This window comes from Engystomops pustulosus, chromosome 6, assembly GCF_040894005.1.
Source record: "Engystomops pustulosus chromosome 6, aEngPut4.maternal, whole genome shotgun sequence".
Lineage (NCBI taxonomy): Eukaryota > Metazoa > Chordata > Amphibia > Anura > Leptodactylidae > Engystomops > Engystomops pustulosus.
In genome coordinates this window covers 61,848,128-61,873,627 of record NC_092416.1, presented here as the reverse complement: position 1 = coordinate 61,873,627, position 25,500 = coordinate 61,848,128, and the positions used below count along the sequence as shown (strand labels likewise).

The 25,500-nt window shown below is 39.9% G+C and overlaps 1 protein-coding gene across 2 annotated transcripts in view; it reads right to left on the bottom strand.

The window, feature by feature from the left end:
* The window catches only part of WRAP73 (WD repeat containing, antisense to TP73), a 44,204-nt gene extending 22,383 nt beyond the window's left edge, over positions 1-21,821 (bottom strand). Inside the window, exons 1-3 of one of the 2 annotated variants that reach the window (XM_072156314.1) lie at positions 21,607-21,821; positions 18,225-18,377; positions 14,067-14,183 (exon numbers count right to left, since the gene is read on the bottom strand). In XM_072156314.1, coding sequence (XP_072012415.1) covers positions 14,067-14,183; positions 18,225-18,377; positions 21,607-21,675 — 339 coding nt within the window. In that variant the 5' untranslated portion in view covers positions 21,676-21,821. The remainder of the gene's footprint in view (positions 1-14,066; positions 14,184-18,224; positions 18,378-21,606) is intronic. The other variant, XM_072156313.1, reaches the window with a different exon arrangement.
* Between the last annotated feature and the right edge of the window lie 3,679 nt (positions 21,822-25,500).

The window sequence follows — 25,500 nt, the reverse complement described above, 5'->3', positions numbered from 1 at the left end:
ACAGAACTCATCCATATAGACCAATCTGGTTTGGTACCAAACAGACAAGCCACAGGTAACTTGAAAAGGGTATTTGGAGGGATTCAGTTGGGCCCGATGTAGCACACAGAAGTCATTGCCATTATCAATACAATTGAAGAATATAGTGTAGTATCAGGGTTTAAAGTCAAAGTCATCTTTGCTGCCCTTGGATAAAGCCAAAGTGAGTAATATTGATCATCTTAAAATCTTAACAGAAGATGAGAGCTTGGATTACCCAGGCACTAAGGTCTCCAGTGATCCAAATACATTTATTGAAGATAATCTTATGCCATTGATTTAGAAACTTAGGAAAAAAATATGGGTTAAGCTCCCAATCTCTCAGGCTGATAAATTAGAGTTACGGTAGTGACTATTCGGATTAATGAGAAATACTTTAAGGTTATTGAAACATTATTGAATGAATTAATCTGGGGTAGGAAAAGGGTAAGAATTAAATTAGAGTTTTTTTGTAGGCCTAGAGGAAAGGGGGGGGGGGGTTTGCATTACCTAACTTTTTGGGATACTACTTTGCCGCTATTTTACAATACTTAGTGATTGGGGATAGAACTCCAATAATATAGGAATATAAAGGGTAAACTAAGACACAGATATAGGGATCGTCCTCCTTGAATGAGGGGGTGTTGGAGGCACACGGGTTATCACATATCCCTTTATGCAGATGTTTTGAAGTATGGTTATGGATTAAAAAACAAGGTAGTATTGGTAATGGCACAACATATTCACCAATATGGCAAATTTTTCCTATAAAAATTGGTTATATTTTCAATGGTGTCATTTTTGCAAAAAGAGGGGGATAAACTTGATATCACAGATTTTTATAAAGGAGAAAGTATTACCTCTCACAAGGATGAGGGAAATTTTGGTTTAGAAGAGAAACATTATTTCAATGATTTGCAATTGGGTTATAGAGTAAGCACGATAAGAAAGAAGTTATTAATTTGGTAAAATATAATGTAATTGAATTTCTGGAGAAATTGAAAGGAACTAAAAAAATCTTTGGCTAAATTATATAAGTTTTTATCCAATAATTTGTTTAAAATTCCACAGCATTATAGCATTATGGTCAAAGAAAATTGGTGAATACCATGCACCTGATACTATTGATTTCAATATTGCAAATTATTGTCAGTAACAAAAAAAAAATCATCTTAAAAAAAATACTTAAGGGTAAGGATTATTGAAGAAAAAAAATATAAAATTCCACTTGGTCCCATGTAATTCCAGGTACTCTCTCCCAGGGATACTTTCAGCTGCCGTTTTTGAGAAAAATTGTAAAGAAAGCCTGTTCTAAAATAAGAATGTCAAACAGCTGAGAAATATAAAAGTATTGAGACAGTAATACGATGAACAGTCCCTGCCAGTGATACAAGGAGACCTAGTCGATGCGGCTTTGACAGTCGGTGGCAGGTGTGAGCAACGGGTGATTTTCACCGTACAAGAATCACTTCTCCAGAACCTGCCTTCTCAAGTGACTGTCAGATTGTGTCCCAGACTTGACTGGGTCACACGGGCCCTTTACATAGCTACGTCTGTCAGCACGGGATTTCGACGGATTATATCCCTGCACATTCCTCGACACAAAGCATCTCAGTCAATGCAAGCCATTGGCAATTACAATGGATTTTTATTCTTTGCCCGGTGCCCGTGGGTACGAGTGTTATTTTGCACAGCAGGTTAATTACTGGCTATGATGGGGGATGGAAAACATCCAACTTAATTTCATGCTTAAATCAGTGGTTGTCATTAATACATTAACAGTCACCGGGGCCGCCATGAGCATCACATTCCAAACATCTGCTGCGCTACCCGGGACAATTTCTCAATTTGCTGCGTGACATCCAGGCGCTTCAGCTTGTTAATTGTTGGTTACGAGATTACGGTGGAAGGACAAGCGAATTGATATACATTTACCTTTCATAAAAAGTAAAAATAATTGTCAGCCTTTTTGGGCTGGCTGGATAATGCTGGCCACATAAGGCACATAAATATGATATGAATTGATATTAGTCCAAGAGATTTGGAATAATGGGAATAATTGTTGCCCTTATATTTTGTTACAGCAAATAGTGGAATAATTCCCCCATCACACTTTTTTTTTTAGAAACCATTGTAGCCAAAACATCAAAAGGAACTATGCAAGCGATCGCCAAGCTATTGATGTATGCCAGTGTAACAGTGGTTTAAAAATGGATGTCAAAAGACCCTCCTGGTATCGCATATTGGAAGAACTTGACTAACATTTTGATTATTAATGAAAAGATATTTTATGAAGAAATGAGCAGTAGAAGCAGTAGGAATTTAAAATCAATATAGGCTTTCTGGATTAAAACTAATATGTTATGTGATGGTGGAGTGTTTGATGTATGAAAGGGGGGAAGAGGGGGGAGATAAGGAAAGAAACAGCCTCCTTCCCCTATTTTTTTTTTTTGAGGGGGGGGGGGTATTGAGAATTGAAATAGGAAAATTGAAAATATAAGAGACATAAAACAGGACATACTGTATAGTGATAAAGATCTATAAGTATAGTTTATGTAAGGTGCTATTTTATAGTATAATGTTGATGTATTTGTATGAAATTTGTAATTTAAAAATGATCTGTAATTGTAGTAAGTTTGTTAATAAAGGAGAAAGAAAAACTCTCGTCCATGGATTGGCATTTTGAATGAGTGTTTACTGTAATAACGACCAAAGCCCACTGAAAAATATGCCACAATTTTCATCTAAACAAGAAAACACTAAGAGTCTTGTCAAGTTCCAGCTTCACAACCTCTTGGCTACTAGGCTTAAGAATACTAGACATTGCCTTTAACAATCACATGATGTAGTGTAACATCTAATAAGTGGAAGTCTTCATTAGGCTGCAGTCACATTTTTCAGTGATCACGGCCACGGACTGATCACTCTGCTGGGGACTGATGCTCCCCAATATGCTGCAGAGTGCAGAGACAGAGTGATCAGTCTGTTGCACAGCATGTGAATGTAGCCTCAGAATGTATAACTGAATCCCCGTCCCCTTTTTATCAGGCGAATTATGTTGCATTTTTACAGAAGGGTAATAATACTCCTCATTTTTGAGGAGTATTTTCAGCCAAGGAGGAGTATGACATTTTCAATAATAAATAAATCCAACTATAACCTCCTCAGGAACTATGACTCGTGCCCCTAGATGCCCAGACCAGACTACAGATGATACCACCAACCTCCCAGTCCTCACAAGACTATGGCCAACCCCATAGACCCCACAGATCAATCTACAGGCAGTCCCCGGGTTACATACAAGATAGGGTCGAGTCTCAAAACACATTTCAAATGATGCGTGTGTATGCAACCCACCCTCCATATAGCAAATTAACTCTTGCTACACCAGAAAACAGTAATAATTGTCAAATAGTGAACTTGGGGAATAGGGAGTTAAACTGAAGAGTTAACATTTTGATGACAAACCATAGATGCTAAAGCAATACAGGAGGAGCAGGGGTCATGGAGAGAGAGGGGTGCAGAGAGTGGGCCAATGGTAGCCAGTAAATGCGGGCACTGTAAATCATGGAGGAGCAGACACTAGATACCTTCCATCAGTGTCTGTCCAGCGGGTGTCTGCAGCACAAATCATTTGTAGAAATTCCATTGCACTCCTGTTTCAGTATTTGATGGTGCCAAAATAAGGTCCCAACCCTGTATGCAAGTAAGGATATGGAAGATGGCACTCAAACAAATTTTGAAAATAAATGCTTTTATACTTGTACCAATCCACTTTAATACATATACATGATGTTTCGGTCAAAAAGACCTTCCTCAGATGCGGATTGTACTGTATAGCGATCCTAAGCCTGGAAGATAGAAGCGGTATCCGCCGCTTCTGACCTTGGCTGTGTGTCAGCCGTGTTCTGGTCTCAGTGTTCTGGTTCTGGTCACGCTGAGACCAGAACACGGCTGACACACAGCCAAGGTCCAAAGCGGCGGATACCGCTTCTATCTTCCAGGCTTAGTATCGCTATACAGTACAATCCGCATCTTTTTGACCAAAACATCATGTATATGTATTAAAGTAGATTGGTACAAGAATAAAAGCATTTATTTTCAAAATTGGATTGAGTGTCATCTTCCATATCCTTGCAGCACAAATCAAACACATTGGGGCACATGTATCATAGTTTTTCGGCTGCCACCTTTTCAAGTTTCCTGAAGCTGGCCTACTTAATCATTGCAATGTGTGTTAAGTCTCACTTTTGTGACTTTTTGTGGTGTTCGACTTTCTATTCCAAATAGTAGTTTACCATAAGTAAGTTTGGGTCTATTGCATAAAATATAAGTGTAGGTGGGCACTAACACTTATATTTTATGCAATAGCTTTTACTTTTTCCCATTGGGTGTTTTAGGGATAAGGTGGTAGCACATAAGGACGGCTAGAAAAATTTGATAAGTGCCAATAAATTTCTCAAGTTTGGGTCTAGCATGCTCTGTTTTGCAACTTATTAGGCGCAAGAATGGGACAATTCCAAAACCAAAAGTTGCAAGTTAAACAAACATCTGGGCTACAAAGTTAAACAGCACACTGCATTAAAAACATGAGGCAGCTAACTTTGGTACGCTGCTTGATTCTGCACCTAAAAAGTCGCAAACTGCAAAAAGTCGCACAAAATAAAAAAAAAGGGAAGCAATAGGAGTGATACATACATGGAGTAGAGAGGCAGTGCTTGGCAATTTGCATGGAGGGAGCAGTTTGTGGCTCATGCTGAGAACATCATTTGAATCAAAGGACGTAGAACGTAGAAGAATTACTGCATTTGTGCACATGTAGACTAACTCCACTTTTCAAACCTTATATACCATAGAGCTTAGCTGTGATAAGTAAATTAAATTTACCAACAGTGAATGCTTGGTTTCCTTGATAATTTCACCGATCCCTTATTAACTTAAATGGGTTTACTGGATTTATGAAAAATCTTATACAGTATTGCAAACACCATTATTTTGGAACCCTGAACCCAAATTTATAGGACTTTTAAATTGCAGACAAACCTTTTTAAATTGCCTTAGCGGAGATTCTACAAATGTCCACCTGGGAATCAGTGAATTTTGAGAGAAGTCAATAATATGATCTATGGCAGCGAACAAGCAAAAACAAGCAAACATAAGGCGCCATTAAACTTTAATGCTGTCCTGGCACTGGACATAGTGCGAGTTGCCAAGATTTAACTATATAAATCAATATACAACTAGCTGTGTGTGTGAACAATTCGATTTGGGTTATAAATCTGTCAGGTTACTAAGGCGGCTTGGATCGAATGCTGAACCCAGAAGATCAGCTAAGACACACTGTCCTGGCGGGTATCTTGCACTAGCAGACAGGTGCTCCTTTATAGTCCTGGCAATTAATGAGACATTGTCATCACCGGGCACAGCTCATCTAAAAATGTCATTCTGGGTTATCCGAGGTGATTGCAAAACATTTCTATTGCACAACAGTAAGTGTAAAAAGATCAGGGAGACTTAATGACTTTCATCACGGCTCAAACAGATAATATGGTCTTCATAAAAATTACTGGAAAATAAAAATATGGTTCACAGCCGGGTCATACAAACTCCTAGGACCCCATAGCAAACCTAAGAACAGACTCCATTCCCCCCCAAATAAGCCACGACTTAACATACAACTGTGGAAATAAATTTCATAAAACATTTTTAAAACATCCTCAAAGCTTCTTTTTAGGGTGAGCACAATGTCTTTATATTTTAAAAAGGAATTATTAGATAAATCAAAATTTCAGGTGATAATAGTAAACTTTGCAATATACCTTCATTAAAAAGCAGAAAAAAGTTAAAGAGAAGCTGCTTGACTAAGGTATATATTTTATAAATTATTACTTGCATTATTTAATTTCTGAAATAAAAAAAAAATGTATTTCAAATGTTTAGTTAAAGGGGTATTCCCATTTCAACAAATAAGTGTTATTGTTTGAATTAAGGAAAGTTCTACAATTTCCCAATATACTTCCTGTATCAATTCCTCACAGTTTTCTAGATCTCTGCTTGCTGTCCTGCCATAGAAAGCTTCACTGTTTATTTCCAGTGGACAGAAATCTGACCATGGTCACACAGGTGCACAGCTCGTTATATCACACAGCTCTGATGATTCTCTGCTACTAACGAGAGCTGTGCACCCTTGTGACCATGGTCAGATTTCTGTAGCAGTACAGAAAGCAGAGATCTAGAAAACGGTGGGGAATGGATACAGAAAGTATATTGGAAAATTACAAACAATAATATTAATCTGCTGAACTGGCAATACCCCTTTGAGCTTTAAGAGTTCACTTTACAGTGACCAAGCGGAGTTGCATCATGAGGGTGTCACTCAGGCTTACTGGCTTTATACTAGGGGTCAGGGGCTGGATATACAGGGAGGGCTACTGGCTTTATACGGGGGCACATGTAACCAAAGCATTTCACACCCTCGGCTTATACTCAAGTTAATAGGTTTTCCCAGTTTTTTTGTGTTAAAATTAGGTGCCTCGGCTTATACTCGAGTATACAGTAATACGAAAATGTATTGGATATGCCTTAAAGCCTTCAAAGACATACATCCTAGTAGTCATGCATGATGTGCTTAGTTGTTTCCCTACAAACCACATGCTTTGTACGAATGTATCTGCAGAGCACTTGCACTTTAGCTTTATTTTAAATTATTTGTAAGAATTTAAAGCATACAATGAATATTGTACAAGTGCCAATGTATCAGGTTGTGGTATGGACAAAGTCATAGCATTGTATTTCATGCATGACTAGTAAAATGTATGTATTTAAAGATTTTTAAGGCATATCCAATAAAAATTTTATTAAATATTTTCTGGTGTACACTATTGCCCATTTTTTACACACTTGCTTGTTGGTTGTAGTCTTCTTGTATTTGTTATCCATGGCCTGATTCCTTCTAAAAACAGCTTTTAAAATTATTCTAATTAATCTGCAGAGCTCTGGGACTGTTTCCAGAGTCCCAACAAGTCTGGGATAGGAAAGGGTTTGGGAGAGACATGTTCTGTGACAGCCTGTGAATCAGCAGCAGTGATGGGATTTGGTAACACCTCTAGAGCCCTTAAAACTCATTAGCATAATTTTAAAATGTGATTTTATTTTTTTGAAGGAAGAAGCCATGGATAACAATTATAAGCAGATTACCACAGTTACAGTGCTTGGATGTGTACCTATGAGTAAGTGTCCTTGGTAGATTTCCTTTAAAGAGAACCCGTCAGGCAAATTAACCCTCAAACCCCTTTATATTTTTTCATAAACTGCCATTAGAAAGCATTACCTCTCTCCCTTCATTGTCTCTCTACATACCTGTAAACTTATCCAATTAGGTACTAAAGCTGTATGCAAATGACCTGTGAGATGTCCAATGAGTCATAATCATATTCAAGCTGTCCAGCTTATTCATGAGTGGGAGGCACAGCCACACCCCCTAGTGCTTGACTGACAGCCTGTATAATGATGTGTTACTGGTGCTGGCTCCTTTTCATACTTCCTGGTGCTAGTGGCCAAACCCCTGCTGCCTGTGTGTGTATGAGATACAACTACTACAGGAAGCAGCCATGTGTATGGTAGAGGATGTCAGGCAGTTGTGTAGCTGATGTCTGTGTCTCTCAGATGTGTATTAGGAGGGAGAGCATGTCAGCAGATGCAGCACAGACACTAGCAATGCTTACTGTAACTATACATTACACACAGACATGAGCAGGAGGAGGAGAGGGGAGAAGGGGTGACATCACTGCCTCTGCCCATGTGACCAGCCTCATTTACATAATAAGATGATTTTATATTGATTAATGTATGAATTGTTTAGATGCTATGAAGTGCTGGGAAAAGCAAAGTAACTAGTTTTGGATAACTGGAAAATTTTGCCATAAAGATTAAAAATACAGGCACTAGATTTTTTAAACTATGCTTTGTGTAATCATTGTGAATCAGAGCATTGCTTTAAGCTGGGTAATTGCAGGTTTTTACACAACTCTAATATTGGATGATTTCTGGACTGAGGTGTTCAGCCCCCACTCATCTCCAATGGATCTTATACAGATAGGCCGTTCAATTCACTTTTGGGATACCATTTTAATACTAGTGTGGAACTCAACCGGTGGTGTGCAAATCTATGTATATTGAGCTCCCCCTAGGGTCAGCTGGAGGTAGCTGCTATGATTGGCAAGCTGAAACAGCAATGTAGAGCACCCCTTATGCACCCTCATTCTACAACGGCTATACCATTAGTAGAGACACAAGTCATAAAGTTTACTTTTCATAAATATGCCGGTAGCAAAAGCAATACCATTTTTTTAGTGGTTGTGACGTTATAGCACCATTTGGATCACTAATATAGGCGAGCATAATAACATGCACTGGAAACATCCCAATCGATTAAAGGAAACCTTACATCTCCCCAATCAATTTCACACCCCTAAAAGCCTGTAGCACGTAGGGTTCCAATTCCCCGGGAATACATTGTACTAAATAAAAGCAATAGTGTCTCCTAGGAATGAGGATTAAAGCTACCAAACCTCCTTTAAAAAGTAACAATTTGATTTTTTTGTACTCCAGCAAAAGCGCCCCTCTAAAGAATAGTCTTGTCCAAGCCTGACATGACGGAGAACATGTAACTTACAACCTTCTACAGGTGAAAGAGGTTGTCCAGAGGTTGAAAAACATGGCAGCTTTCTTCCAAAAACAGCTCCTGTCCTGACGATGGGTAGTGAATGCTACTGAAACCAAGCTCCATTCACTTCTATGTAGCTAAATAATACATGGCAGGCCAGATGTGGTGCAGTTTATGGAACAACCTCTTTAAGAAGAAAGTGTTGAAGTAAGTGGACAGTGTTTTCTTGGCTCTACATCCTATCATGGCTTATTAAGATGCAAATAATTTGTATGTCATGACCCTATAAAAGCGCCTGTAGACGAGTAGTAAGAAGGTGATAACTACTGAGCACGCAATAAAACAACAAGTATCAGATTCCGGATGTTTAAGCCACTAATTCCCTCTAATATCCGCCCAAAGGAGTTACCAGGAGGGAAGACATGGCTGCAGAGGTGTTATCATCCCATGCTTACATCGCGCTTTACCTTGTAGTGACTTAGTGGGGACTTTAACTCTTCTGAATGAGTCTGTCCCATTAATGCAGGGCAATGGCTCCCAGTGGATGCCGGATTTACTGTCCTGAAGGGTAAACACGCCGCAGTGGCTGATATGGACTCACCAGCTGTCTGAAAGGAGTTCATTTAGCAACCTGTTTACAGCTGGAGAGTAAATCTATCCTGACACAGATGCCACTTTGGCAAAACCTTAATGAAATCTTCTGGGGGTCGTGCTGAGTTCTGATGGCTAGTCAGAAATACACGCCACCCACACAAGCACGTGCTGCCAGCTGGACAGGTAACCCGGCACTGATGTGTCTGACTGCGCTCCAGCAACTGGGAAATTCCTGAGCCTGGAAAGCCGGCCATAAATAACACACAGACAAAAAATGCTAAGAAATAGGTTAAGTATTTAACCCCTCAAGAACAGAGTCAATTCCATCGCTCAAGACCAAAAGAATTTTTATCATTGTTAATACTTGACATTCTGTCACCTCTGGGAATTTTTGTATTTTGTAGGATGCAGTGTGGATAAGTTTGGAAACCATTTGGAATACCCACTGTATAGGTAACAGATTTTAGACTAGTTTTCCAAACGGAAAATGGGGGACCCTGGTTTGTGCCATTCAACTGTACCTAACTTGGATAGAAGCGACAGGCACAGACAACCCATCCAATTGTGTAGTCTATATTAGTTAATAAACCCTTTAAGTCAGTGGTGGCGAACCTATGGCATGGGTGCCAGAGGTGGCACTCGGAGCCCTCTCTGTGAGCACCCAGGCCATCACCCAGGTCATCATTTAGGATTCAATACCTTCTCCTGCAGTCCCAGTACGTGCCACGTTCAGCGCTATTTTAAAGTGACTAGAAATGCAGGTGGAACAAGGAAGTGCTGACAGAGCTGTATTATCATTGTAGACCCTTCTCCGGACCTGTGATTGATCCTGTTAAGGGACCTTAGAGGGAAACTACAATAATAATCTGCATTTCTTCTTCTTTCAACTGTATTGGTGTCCTCAGGTTATCTTAGTTACTTTAAATTGGCATTTGGCACTTTGTAAAAAATATGTGGCTTTTGCTTGTAGTTTCGGCACTCAGTCCCCAAATGGTTTGCCATCACTGCTTTGACATTGGTTGTGTGATGCAATGTTATACAATTTTCTAATATACTTTCTGTATTAGGTCATCACTCTTTTCTAGTTCTGTGCTTGCGGTTATTCTGCAGGAAGCTTCATAGTTAACTTCCGGTGGATAAAAACCAGTCCATGGTCATGTGATGTCACACAGGTGCACGGCTCTTGAAACACACAGCTCTGATTACTCTGTGATATAATCAGCCATGCACCTGTGTGAGGTCACATGACCATGGACCAGTTTTTATCCACAGGAAGTAAAGAATGACACTTCCTATAGAATGACAGCAAGCAGAAATCTAGAAACTAGAAACTAAACCAGAAAATATATTGGAAAATTGTATAACTTTTTATTACACAAACAAAAACAAATATTTGCTGAAAGTGGACAACTCCTTTAACCTACTCCTCACAGTTGGTTCTTCAAGCTTTAACCAGGGGGCGCAGCTGTGGAGGCACCATCATTCATACATATCTCACTTAGCCTATGGATTTATGTAGCAAATTTTTGGTTTGACAGCTGTACTTTGCTGTACCTTAAAAACATGGAATAAAAAGAACCCTCTTGATACACCTTACACCGGATGTTTTGGAGTGCTGCCTATTTTCTCCTACTCTACCATAGAAGGACCTGAGGCCTGGTCCCACTGTGTCTGCATCCACCGTCACCTTTATTTTTCTGTGTGCTGCACAACACGGGGGACATCTCTCATCGCTGCTTGGTGTAAAGCTCCCAAGATGCCACCAGAGAACCATCAAATTATGGAGAACAGATCTGCGCAAAACAAAAGCAGCGATGATGTGTGGGATGCCATGGAGCTACTGCTATCCCTCAAACTTAATGGGGGCTTGTGTATTCTATATCATATGGAGACACATTGGAAGGAAATATGTACTGCCTGCTGTCCTGACGCCAGTTTCACCTTATGTGACCAGCAGCCAGCGTGTCAGCACCCGGAGCCCAGTTACACTGCGTAGTGTACACATGCACCTAATTGATTCGGCTGAAACACCCTCAACATGTTCTTTCCCATCATTTGGACAAGTTGCAGAATTCATATGGACGGTGGATTTTGAGCAATTAATTTTTTTATAGGATGGAAAATTGCTCTGAGGAGTAGCTAGCCAGTTGTTGATATACAAGACTTTCCAGACCCATCGTAAAAGACATAAACCAAGTGTAAGGCTTAATCTCTGACAGGTCCTGAATGATCGTCCTTGAGAAAGTAAAAACCTCAAGACGTACTGCATTGTACCATATACAGGCAGTCCTCGGGTTACGTACAAGATAGGGTCCATAGGTTTCTTAAGTTGAATTTATATATATGTCAAAACTGTATATTTTATAATTGTAGATCCAGACAAAAAACATTTTTTGCCCCAATTTTTTTTTCTGTAATTGGACCAAGGATTATCAATAAAGCTTCATTACATACACCTTACAGCTGACCATTGCAGTCTGGGACTGTAGTAAAGCATTCAGAGAGCTTCACCAGAGGTCACAGTGGGCAGAGGGGTCCGTCTTTAACTGGGGGTCATCTGTAAGCTGAGTGTAAACTTTTCTAGCAGTCAGTGAATTGGAATATTCTGATGCTGAGGGATTGTTGTGATACTTTTCAGTACCATAGATTCCTGCCTGGCACACAACAGCAGAGCTGCAGTTTTTTGGCATGACAGCTGTACAATGTCATTTTATTCTGATTCCATCTCCTATATAGGTTCAGGTAACAAGGGCAGAGCAGGAAAGATTGATCCATATCAAAAACTGCTTAGTATTGGATAAGAAAAATATTAGACTCGTCCAATACTACAGCCTAAAGACACACATGGAGCCATTTGTAGAAGACACCAGCAATATTTTTTATGATCCAAAATAATTTTTTTTAAAAACACAATGTATTTTTCGGCCTACGAGACGCACTTTATAGCGAGAAAAAAAAATCTTGCTAAAAAGTGCCTGCATCTTATAGACCGAAGGTCAGGAGAATCCAGCACTGCCAGACCCTCCTGGCTGCTGTAATGGAAATTGGGTGAGGCGCTAACATAGTCCTCCAGAGAGGAGAGCCTCCGCACTGCTCTCTCATTCTCTCATAGCGATGTGTTGTTCGCAAAAAACACGGCTCTGAGAGGCGGCTCTTGTTTGTGAACAACATGACTCGACTCCCCTCAGTGAGCCCATGGCTCACTTAACCCAGTCCCTAACGGCTCACCACTCCCTCTTTAACCCGATACAATTTGGATAAAAGTGGAGTGGTGTGGGTTGACTGACTGCCCTGCGGCTCCCTAATGAGCCAGCTCACTAAGAAGAGCCGTAATTCCCATCACTACTCTCCCGGGTGTCCCGAAGAGCAACTAACTGCCTACAGGACCTGTGGGGATGTCAGAATGTCCCCACAACTGATCACATGTTTACTACATCACTCAAGGTCCTGATACTGCCAAGAATGGGGGCATGCTGTGGAGGGACAGGGTAAGAAGAAGAAGAGGTAAGGGGGTTTCTTTGTGTGTGTATTCATGTGTAGAGTAGGTGTGTGTGTGTGTATTGTAGTGCCCAGTATGAGCTGTGCTTTTGTGTGACCAACAGGGATATTTTAATATATTTCTTTTTTCTAAATCTGGGGTGGGTCTTATAGTAAGGCGCATTTTATAGTCAGAAAAATATGGTACCTCACCAGGGTAAAACACACAAAGTAGAGTCCCCTGGTAAAGCAAGCGATATTCCACGCCTGAGGACACGCATTAAATGACTCCACAGAACTAAAACTGAAAGGTGCAAGGTGGGAACCGGAGTGAGTTTATGTGTTCTTTCATTTCCTTATCCTGCTCTCCCCGGGGGTTTTCTAGAGTCATGGAAATCCTCTTTAACTTCTAGATACCAAGTATTTATAAGTAGTTCACCATATTCTACACAGTGTAGGTGTCTGCTGTATTACTGCTCCACAGCTGCTATTGCTGCAGACATCCGGCTCCGACCTCTTAGAAAATACAGGCGCAAAAATATTTTTTGCAATAGTCTACACAATAGTCTGGTCTACGCCGGTTTTCTGGAAAAGATTATAGTAAATCTGGCTGGCCGGTTGATTACAACCCTGTGCGCTTCGCTCCCCAACAGGCCCATAGTGGTGTCTTGGTTGTAACTGGGAAGATTGTAATGAATATCCCTCCACTGATTGTGGCTAAGAAGCAGTTATAAGTTGTAACCAGCACTCCTCACAGGACTCTAAACAGATCAATTATAAATTATGGGTTTCAGAATATTGCAACATGAAGGAAGGTCTGCACACACAAGGCTCAAACAACATTTAGGCTACATGGATATGAGCGTTTTGGGGTACATGTGCCATCTGTTTCTTTATCACCAATTGATTTTTTAAGGATCTGTCTGGAGACTATACAAAACTCAGAGATGGTCCCATTCCTGCCTGTGCCTACGGCACAGGCCTTCCTATGGAAGCCTATGGGAGCATGAAAAATACTGATGTCCCACAGGTGCAAGTTCACGGGCAGGCAGCATTCTCATTGTGGCGACCCCTCCTTAATGCAAGAAAATGTAAAAAAAACAATACAAAAACTTTCTTGTACAACTGGAGAAATAGAGTCCTGAGTGACGTACTATCAGATGGTCTATTAAAAAGGAATAGCATAGTACTGAACTTCCGTCTCGGGAACCTGATACCTTTGAGCCCACTGGGATTTATTTTCAGAACGGGAGTGAGAGAGGCAGACATCAACATTTGATACCAAGTGGAGGAGGCATCAGCCCACGCTTACATGAAACTCTGTTGTGTTGAGAATGTGACGGCCATCTGGACTCCAGCAGGACGACACAAGCCCTGCCGAGCCCTCGTCGATCTTACAGTGCCAGTCAGGCTGCTCCAGAGACCAGACCTGGGGGAAAAAGTGAGAGGGATATTAATGACAGCGTGGACTACGGGAAGTACAATCTTGTGAAAGATGAAGGACTGGCGTTGGATCCCGCTACAGAAGTAAGTGCTATGATAAGTGCATAAGTTACATTCCAGGCAATGGCAGCTGGAACATCCATTTTTTCCGCATGGTTATTGTGGAGAATTCCTGATATAACGTCCTGAAGCCTGACACAGTGGCACGCTTTTAGCAAACTGATGGTTTAACGGTGCAGGTCAAAAATTCATGTGTTTATCTGTGTCTATGTATCTGGAAAGTCTTTGGTTTATTTTTTAACAGATTTCTAGAAGATCCTCTGGACAGGCTCTTAAAGAAAAATCTCATCTGGTAAATTGATGTCATTGGTGGGTGTTGCCGATGTGTTCTGAGGGTTCTAAACCAATAGTGAAATTTTGTGCTAATTCTCAACATTTATGTAACAAAAGCTGCGACAACGAAAAAAATCACTTTTGTCTGCTATGGATTTTCAGCAGAAGAGCTACAGATGTTCAGTCTGGTGGGAACATATAAAGGGAGACACATTACAAGTGTTGTTTAGGCAGGATTATATCTTAATATCACCCACGAAAACCTTGTAAAAACTTGCCCTAACAAACTTTGTTGTAATAGCATACACCTGTCTCAGTAGAACATGAACAGTAGGGAACCACATAAAATAATCCAAATTATTATAAAGTTGCAAAACATTTCATCTGACAATTGTTCATTTACATAGAAACAGAATAACCCCTAGGCAGATTTACAGCCGGGTCAGTGTCTTGTATATGTAAATTATCTATAATGTCCTTTACAATATAGCACGGCATGTAGTCAGATATTCCGAATTAAGGCTGTATCAGACTTGTGTAATATACCAGATGTAACCAAAGACTTTCCATATAACCAAAAATGATTTTTCCTTTAAAATAAAATTTATGGAAATGTATTTTGTTCTCGAAGGACAAAAAATCATCAGCAAAAGTTATCAGCAATTTACTCCCCTTTGCCCAATGGCTGTACCAAGAGTGCCTGTATAATCTAAAAGGTGATTGACCAGTGTTTCAAAGTGTCAAGAAATCTATGATCATAAATATAATTTTAAATAAAAATAATTTTTCACATCTCTTTCTAACCAGTGTAATAATGATAAACTCATGTATTGTGTTCACAACACTCAAGTGAATACCATAAACTAGTGATCAATATAGAGTGACCGCATGAAATTCACTAGTGTAAAAGGACTTTATGGGCTTCCTTAGCTTTAGATTGTGAACAGCTTTGCAGACCCTTGTAGTTGTCATTAGACAAAGCCGATGTCAGGGTTCTGCAAATTGGAGCAAGTAAGAGAGAGATAGAAATCCACTGCCTGGTGTGAGAAGATAACAAATTTCCTGCAAAAAGATAAAGTCAAAATTAGAATTCAATAGAAACACCCAAAATACTCCTCATGACGTAGATTATAGGGCATATTCTAAGTCACAGAAAGTTGTCACCTTCTAATGTATGTCCCTTTATTACCTGATGGATGAGAACAAAAGACAGTCCTCAGTTGTTGATACCTGTTATTGGCTAACTAAAAAGGATGATGACTACTTACCGTAGGTCTCTTCATCAGGCATAGTATAAGACATCTGGATAGAACACAAATTGTAAATTCTTACAACACAGTAAGGCTATGGTTGAAGAGACAAGTGATAAGAAACAGAACAATCAATGCACAGAGAGAAGTGCAGTAATTATTGTACCACTTGGAGAGATGGTATTCTTGTCCCTGGGTTGAGATCTGGTCCATGCCAGTGGTTATTCCAACCAGGTCTAATGAGTAGATTCCTTAAGAGTGGCAAATCCACATGACACATTCATCTCTGTTCTGAGATCTCTTGCACTCCGAGACCCTCCTTTCTCTCTGAGATTTGAAATTGTCTTTTAATACAAGTTTATGATAACATTTGACACACCAAAACAGAGATGAATGTGTCCTGTGGATTTATGTCATTGTATGACTCCTAATGATTCTGCTTCTCAGACCTGAAAGGGTCATCACAGCCATGGACCTGATCTCAGTCAAGGGACAATAAAACCATCTCACTCCCTAAGTGCTACAGTATTTACTGCTATTAGGTTTTACTTTTCTCTCCTTGCATTGAATGTTCTGTTTCTCATTACTTGTCTCTTCAACCACATTGCTACTGTGTCCATTTGTGTATAAATTTGTACTACATTCATATGTTTTCTTATACCATGCCTGATGAAGAGACCCCAAGTAGTCTCAAAAGCTTTCAATTGTCATCATAGTTTTTAGTTAGCCAATATAATGTAACCACTGAGGACTCTCAACCAGTGGCTGACATGTTACAAAGAATCTGTAAGCGTGTCAGAATAATTTATCCAACAAAAGGTTACATAAGAATTTCTCAGGGATCTGTAAATCTCAAAGAAAAGCAAACAGGGGCAAAAGAGGCATTGCCGATTTCCAGGGCCTCATCACCATCAACTGGGGGTCTGACATCAGCCTTGCCCAGCTTTATCCCCCCTATAAAGTACACGGACATCCTATAAGTGATGTAGTATGGAGCAGAACAGCAGCCTCCCAGTGCAGTTTAACAATTAGAATGTTTTATATTTTAGTGTAACAAGCTATATAAGATGTCTTCATTGTGGGAGCAACTGACAATAATAACATTTGTTTCTAGTATCATTTTGGGAACTGTATCTCTAGATCCTTTTTTTTTTTACGAATGTCAAAATGAAGAAAACATTGCATAGGACTTTTTTTTCCCTCCTTTAGAATGTTTATTGTACGGTAGTTTTTTTATGTGTGTTCTAGGAAAAAGGGGCATTTAAACGTTTATGTTATTATGCAATACTACGGTATCGCAGCATATTGTAATTTTTCAGTAATATGGGTTGGTGAGATTCCTGCAATGCACATGACCCAGTGCAGTTTGAGTGACACAGCCAGGTTAATTTGTGGAAATTTAAAGAGAATCTTTCAGCAATATTTTTTTTTCACGAGTAGCACATTGCCCCATTGTTTTCAATGGAAAATCTGGTCATATATTTGATTGACCGTATTGCCGACCGAACCGTACGTTGGCAAGTCTTTCAATGGAGAGGGGAGGGGTGAGGAGTGCTCTTTCCCCCCTTCCTTTTCCACCCAGCTGTGTGCTACACCTGGGATTGGAACCCGGCAAGCCCACGGTTGTTTGCACATAGCCTTAGGTAGCTGTCCTGGATATCTGTGTCACCATACATGAGTGTGTGATGTTACAATCAGAAGGACTGAAAAATGGATATCTATTCCAGTATTGTCACTGGACAATACCGAAGCATTCATATGTTTATGAGCCAGCTGGTGCACCCAGGTCATGTCCTCAGCATCCGGCCCATGCCTTTCTGCACAACACTGGCTCATTAGCATATAGATTAACATGGGAATTTAACAGAAATGGTATAATGGACAGACCTAATAAAGGTATGTTAGAAATCTCAGTGCATTTCTCTGCAATATTCTGCCAGCAGATTATAACACTAGGTGGAGGTGGTACACTGCCTATAATGTAATGTGTCTCTCTTTTTCAACAAGTTTTTTACCTGTTAAATTAAGAAACTGCACCTTGTATGACATCAAAACCGAATGCAGTTTACACTGCATGGTGTGTATGCAACCATCGTGCCTCATTGTGAAACAGTGGAAAACCTTCACTTGTAATCATTTAATAAGAGCTTGAATTGTATACTCCACAAACTTACATACACATGCCTAGTGGATGTCATTTTTTAATACAAAGTGATCTCATTTAATTCAATGCAATGTTAATTTTGGCAAAACTACACAAATCAGCCGTTCACTGCAGCTCAGCTTCCATGATAAAGAATGGAAGAAGACCTGCAGTAACCTGGAATGACCACTTGACTAAGAACAGAGCTGTCTGCCTGCAGTTCTTTTAACTGATTTTTAGGGTGTGGTTGGACCCCACCAATCTGAGATTGAGGACATATTTTATGGATAAAATCACACACCTGTACAATTCCCCTCTTGTACATGGCACACAGGATAAACATGGAGTCTGCCGACCACTCGGCATGTTGGATCTGGTCCAGGCAGGTGTAGAGCTGCAGAATCTGTAATGTGCTCACATCGCGGATGACCAGTCTGTACTGCACACAAGAGGCCTAGGGACAAAAGAATGAGACAAAGTACTTGTCACACCACCATCATCTTCATTACTAGAATTCTGTTTAAAGATTAGATATTGTTGTTTACTTGCAAAAGCTGAAAACCTGTTTGGATGCTGAACTTCTCACATCTGAGGGTTTGATACAGTTACTGAAGCTAAACACATAAATGCAGGGGCATAACTAGGACAGAAACTCAAACAAAGAGAAAAGCCATCAAAGGATAAATAAAATTCATAGTATATTTTATTAAATTAACAATGCACACAATACAAAATATAAATACCACGTAATAGGGAAAGAGATAAGGGGAAACAAGTAGCCCCTGATGGAAATTGGGGCAACCATGGAAAACACAAGCGCCCTCAAGAAACCCCAGAACCTAAGAAATAAGTGAATAATAATACAGACTAAAAAGTCTGATAAATAATGGGTAATGCAAACGGGAATGTAAACAAAAGAGTATATCCTCAAATCGATCCTATGTGGAGTGGGGACACTCCGACTTTTTAAAGAGAACCCGTCATGCAAAATAACCCCCCTAAACTAAATATATTTTCATAAACTGCCATTAGAGAGCATTGCCTCTATCCCTTCATTGTCCCTCTACATGCCTGTAAACCTAAGCAATGAGGTCCTAAAGCTGTATGCAAATGACCTGTGAAATGTCCAATGAAGCATTAGCATATTCAAGCTGTCCACTCTATTCATGAGTGGGAGGCACAGCCACACCCCCAGTGCATGACTGACAGCCTGTATAATGATGTGAGGCTGTATAATGATGTGCCTCCTGGTGCTGGTGGCCACGCCCCCTGCAGCCTGTGTGTGCATGTGTGTGTGTTTAGGAGAGATACAGCAGCTCCAGGCAGCCATGTTACAGCAGAACATGTCAGATTCATGTGTAGCTGATGTCTGTGTCTCTCACCTGTATATTAGGAGGATGCAGCATGTCAGCAGGTACAGCACTCACACTGCCATGCTTTACTATACATTACACACAGACATGAGCAGGGGGAGGAGAGGGGAGGGGGAACAGGGGTGACATCACTGCCTCTGACCATGTGACCAGCCTCATTTACATGATAAAAAATAGAAGATTTTACAATGAATAATGTATGAAATAACTAGATAAAGGCTGGGATGGGATCCTTGTGAGCTGCTCCAACAGGTAGTAGTGACAAGACTAGTGACAGACCTGATGACAGGTGTCCTTTAAGTCTGTATTATTACTCACTTATTTCTTAGGTTCTGGGGTTTCTTGAGGGCGCTTGTGTTTTCCATGATTGCCCCAATTTCCATCAGGGGCTACTTGTTTCCCCTTATCTCTTTCCCTATTACGTGGTATTTATATTTTGTATTGTGTGCATTGTTAATTTAATAAAATATACTATGAATTTTATTTATCCTTTGATGGCTTTTTTCGGCTCTCTGTGTTTGAGTTGTTGATTGGATATTTGTTTGAGAGTTGTAGTGATATACTATAGAATCAAACTGGGCTTCCCCCTTTTTTTTGGTTTTGTTGCATAACTAGGACAGGCAGGGCCTCAGCAAACTTTTGTTTGGAGAGATAGGGGGCCCCCATTCTTTATACACTTTTGCATAATCACACAAGTGTACACTCTGACACATATACACCTATATACATTTATACAGATGTGTCCCAGTAGCTGCTGACCACATCGGGGAAGCAAATGGTAGGAATTATAAATGAGAGATTCCAAGTCCTGTTCTCTCCCTCAACATTTCTTATCCGAGCTACAGGCTCAGCTGTGTACTATGGAAGATGTGCACTGCTATATATTACACCGTACAATGTGCAGCATAACATACATACATGTATATATATCCAAGAAAAATGTGAAAAAAAACAGATGGGAGCTGTATTAGCCCAAGTGCAACGTTTCAGACCCTGTTCAGGATCCTTTTTCAAGCCTTCAAAAAGGATCCTGAACAGGGTCTGAAACGTTGCACTTGGGCTAATAAAGCTCCCATCCGTTTTTCTCACATTTACCTTGGAGTGCAGTCTCATTTTTTTCTTGGATATATTCGTCTGGTGTGTCAAGACCAGGATATTGGGGTTTGCACCCACAAAGTTATTGGCAATCTTGGTGCTGCTGGACTTTTCAAATGTTGTTTATAATATATATATATATATATATATATATATATTTAGTGTGTCCCATGACGCTGTGGGCCCCATAGCAGCTGCTGTGGCTGCTACCCCTGTAGTTATGCCCCCTTTATAAATGTCTGTTAAAAGTTACATCCCCTCACAGACACTATTATAAGCAATGGGTTCCATCTTATTCCGGATAAAACAAAAATGCCATTGATTTTATTTTCTGCTACCTATAAAAGAACAAATAATCATAATAAGAATACAGTTGTAAACATGGAATTTGGTTTATCCTCTGTTCAGTCATTAATATCATGTGGGGATCTGGCACACAAGTGGGTCTGTATGTAGTCTAGTCTCTCAGACAGCAGTGGTGGACTGCACTGGGGTCAGGCCTCTGTATATTATTATTCTTCCATGAGTTTTAATCAAATGGACCTTGGTATCTATATAATGCATAGAGGCTGGATACATTTGTGACAAACCTTCAGCTGTGAGAAGAACACAGTAAACTTTTCTTCTTCACGTACCAGTTCAATGACAGAAATCAGAGATCTTGAAAATGGTGTGCAATAGGCAAGCATAATTCATCACAAAGTAAAAATATTTTAAATGATATAAAATCACTTATTTGTATTTAACCCCCGATTAGCCTGGGTATGTTATGCTGTGTATGCCTACGGGATGTAAACATAGCTTTAGCTATGACTTAAAGGGGTTGTCCAGTTACTATGTGGCTCCTCAGAGGGGCTGAAGTGAATGGAGAGGGACATGTATATTCTGTACTGACTTGTGTCCTGATGCAGCACAGCGCAATAACACAACCTTGGGATATTTTGTATAACTCTGTATACATCTATAATATGTGCAGAAACTACAACTCCCATGATCCTTGTGGGGATCAGAAGTAATTGTAATCCAATCTTGTGCAGCCAGATATGTTCGTGGCGGTGACTCTCTGATGCAGATAACACTAATCACCCCTAAAACTCATCCACCTGCAGCTCGCCGACCTATGTGACGCTACAAATACCGGAATTTCGTGCAGAGCACGCTGGGACTTGTAGTCCCACCTTAGGCGGAGAGGCGTACGCAGTGCCGCGCACTCACCAGGTATTTCCCATTGGGAGAGAACTTGCACAGCTGGTTGGAGAGCTTGAACACTTCGGAGAAATTCATGGTGCTCCTTCTATTCAGTTACACGGCAGCCGGCTCCATGTCTTACAGCGATAGGCGGAGCATGTGACGTCAGCGGCTGCGGAAAGGACGTTAGTGGGCGGCAAATGGCTTTGAGGGGCGGAGTTATCTACTGTAAACGGACAAAACATAATGTGGGGCGGTCTAGATGTGCAGTGGGCGTGTTTAAGTTGACTGACACAAGAAAAAGGCGTGGATAGAAGTGTACACGTGAGAGAGGCGTGGCACACTGATCCCTTGACATAAGGCGAGGCGGGCCGAGCTTTTGTGGGCGGAGATTGTACTTAGAGAGGCGGGCTGTAGAGGCGGGAATGTGCGCTGTGAGGGAGAGGCGGGAAGGGAGGCGGGAGCTGGTCCCGGGCTCTTTCCCGGTGTCACTTCTGCCATCTGGGATAGATAATTAGTGGCCACTAATGAACTGGACAACGAAATATTATAACCAGCCGGTGGCATATGTGTAACGTGGCGCGTAACAGTGTGTAATAACCTATAGACGAGGCTGGACATGGATGAGACCTGGTACTGCGCTCAGCCTCAGCCCAAATCCTGTTATGTAATAGGCGGCACCCAGTGTGGTACCCACAGTGCCATGTATAGTCTGTAGCTGGCTCCAGCACCTGGCACTGCAGCAATGACATACTGTGCCATGCCAAGCAATGACCCCGCCATACAGCACTCATATAGCCACATATAGTGACTATGGCTTACACAAGTTATGTCGCCCCCTTCAGGAGGGGTATTCAATGAGTCTTGAGCAGTCATACACAGGATGGGGACCATGATTTAGATTGTAAGTCCCATGACATGAGGAAACATGAGATGACTTGAGTTGTGACCCCGAAGAATAAGTGGGCAACTAGTAGTCACTGTCACCACATCCTTACAACATGGCTGTATGAATGTACCGCCAAAATGTATCCCATAACCTAAGCCTGGGTGCATATATATGACTGATTTTAAAGAGGACATGTCACCCATAAAAAAGGCACTAGGAGCTGACAGAGCGGTGTCCCGAGGGTGGGGAAAGCGCTTCTCACTGACCACTCCCATGGGACACTACTCTCCATAGAGAAAGGTAAACAGCATCGCACCTGACCATGAATAGTGCTGGTATTGCAATTAAGCTGTATATAAGGCAATGGAATTTATTTGCAAGTTGGTCAGGAGAGGAGCTGTTTTTGGATGAAAGCAGCCATATTTTATAACCTCCAGACAACCCCTTTAAAATCTTGTGCATGGAATCAGCCTCTGGCCCCGGCCACCATGTAGCATCTTGGTCTAGTACCAAAAGTAAAAGCAGCTCTATTTCTTCCCAACATAAATAAAATACAATTTTTTGAGAACATTTAAAAAAAAGAATTAGGACCCATAATCACACTTGTATGTCTTCACACCTACAGCTTTGCAAATCTATTAGATATAAGAGAAGGTTCACACTTATCGGAACTGTATAAAATATATGGGCCAGTTCACATCTCTGCTATTATTTTCGGTACACGCTCCTGGAAGCTAAATGCTGAAGCCTAATGATTTGCGGTAATCGTTCAAGAAGGTGCCAATTCCAGCCACACATTTATCTATCTATCTATCTATCTATCTATCTATCTATCTATCTATCTATCTATCTATCTATCTATCTATCTATCTATCTATCTATCTAACAAGAGTGTATGCTTATCCTCCCAGTTGTTCCTGTCATACACAACCCACACCTAGAGCTCTTTCACATTGGCAGTGATTTTTCACATCCGTGGTTCAGTGATTTCCACGGATGCCTCACAAAGCCATTGTTTTCGAAGGGCGTGTTCACTTTGGCTTGTTATTTCACTGATCCGTATTTTTCACGGATGCGGATCGCAGAAGCCCATAAAAGTCTGTGGGTGTGCAAAATAAAAACCTGTTGAAACGTCTGTTTTCTTTCACTGTTGAGGCTGAGAAACCAGATGAGATGTTTTCAAAGCATGTTAAACCTTAAGGTTTTTTTTGCGGATGCAAATACAAAACGGAAGCAAAACCGAGAAACAACGGAGAGAAAACGCAAAAGATGCACAACAGAAGCTGAGCACACATTTGGCTTTTGTTTTGCCATTTCCGTTTTATTTTCAAAAAAACGAATTGTCATTTTAAATAGAAGTTTGGACGGATACATAAGATGCCTGGAAGGATATATCAGTTTTTTAAGTATCCGTTACAAATGAAAAAAAAACAGATACGTCATGTTCCGTAATGGTTGTTTACAAGGCATCCTGTCAGCTTTGACAGTGTGCAAATAGTGTAGCTTTAATGAGATCATAAACATTCTAATTTCTATGCATTTACAATAAAAAGAAATAGATTTATATTCATATTATATTCTATAAAAAATGTGGTAAGTAGAGACAAAGATGGAACAAAAGATTGGAAGATAAATCAATAGAAGACAGAAATAAAAATAGCTCATGAATAGATAATAGCATAGATAAAATTCATAATTTTGAAATAGCAATGGATGCAACTCATTTTCCATTTACAAAGTAAGATATCATAGTCATAGGCTCAATTCAAACCTCTGTCTCATTGTTTATCACTTTCTGTAGTTTCCTTTATGCTCTCATATACAAGACATTTAACAATGGGTTACACTCAGGCATTGATAAATGGATAGATAGATAGATAGATAGATAGATAGATAGATACTGTAGAAATATAGATATTAGATAGATAGATATGAGATAGATAGATAGATAAATATGAGATAGATAGATAGATAGATATGAAATAGATATCATTTTGTAATAATGGAAAAATTCACATGTGGCCAACAAATATACTGCAAATTTTGCATTGAAATTCCATCAGCATAAAAGACCTGATTTTGAGAAGAGGATTTAGCTTGTGTCATCTTTGCTCAAAATTAGTAGAATATACAATATTGCAGAATGTCACAAAACATTTATGTCCACATTTAATGAAAGCTCTGCAGATAGAAACCCAAACTGATCATTATTCCATAAATAGGTTGCAGATTTTCTCCTCTTCCAGGAATACATGGCGATTGTGTAGATTGTAGTTTTTTTGCAACATGTTTTACACCACGTGTAATTTTGCCATAATATGAACCCAGCAAGTTGTAAAATGTATTACACACATTTCACAAACCAACTATTGGTTGGATATGATTGTTTTGTAGCCATAAACACAACATTATCAGCCAAATCAGATGAAAAGCTCCTAAGAACCCCTATGGGCACAATTAGAGGTCAGCAGAGAATATTTGAGAGAGTTCAACTCTCATTCCATGTATTTATGGACACTGTTCCCAGTTGAGCTGTTTGCACAGAAGAATTAAAAATAATCATAAAAATTAAACATTTTACTTAAAATCTACTATTTATTTGTTTCCAATTATTTAATAGTAGAATCACCATCCGTTTTGGGATTTATATTGTCTGTAATGGATTTTTATTTCTTCAATATGTATCTTTGTATCTGTTCATTTTTATAGGTTGTTAATGTATTAATTTATGGAATCTAGCATGCTACAATACATCAATATGCAACCTCACAGAAATGTTGTTGTTATTTTTTATTGATTTTACATACACAAGATTCTGAATGTTTAACACAGGAAACAAAAAAATACATGCATACAGCCCATCATATTTCAGTGTAAATTTAGAGTGAAATTAATACCTGAGAAATATAGACTGAAAATGTTAAAATACATATTTTTGCTATGAGCTAGAACAATTCAAAATGCTACAATAATTACAGTATAAAGAGATAAAGATATACAAGATATAAATCACACCCAATTTTTATTACATA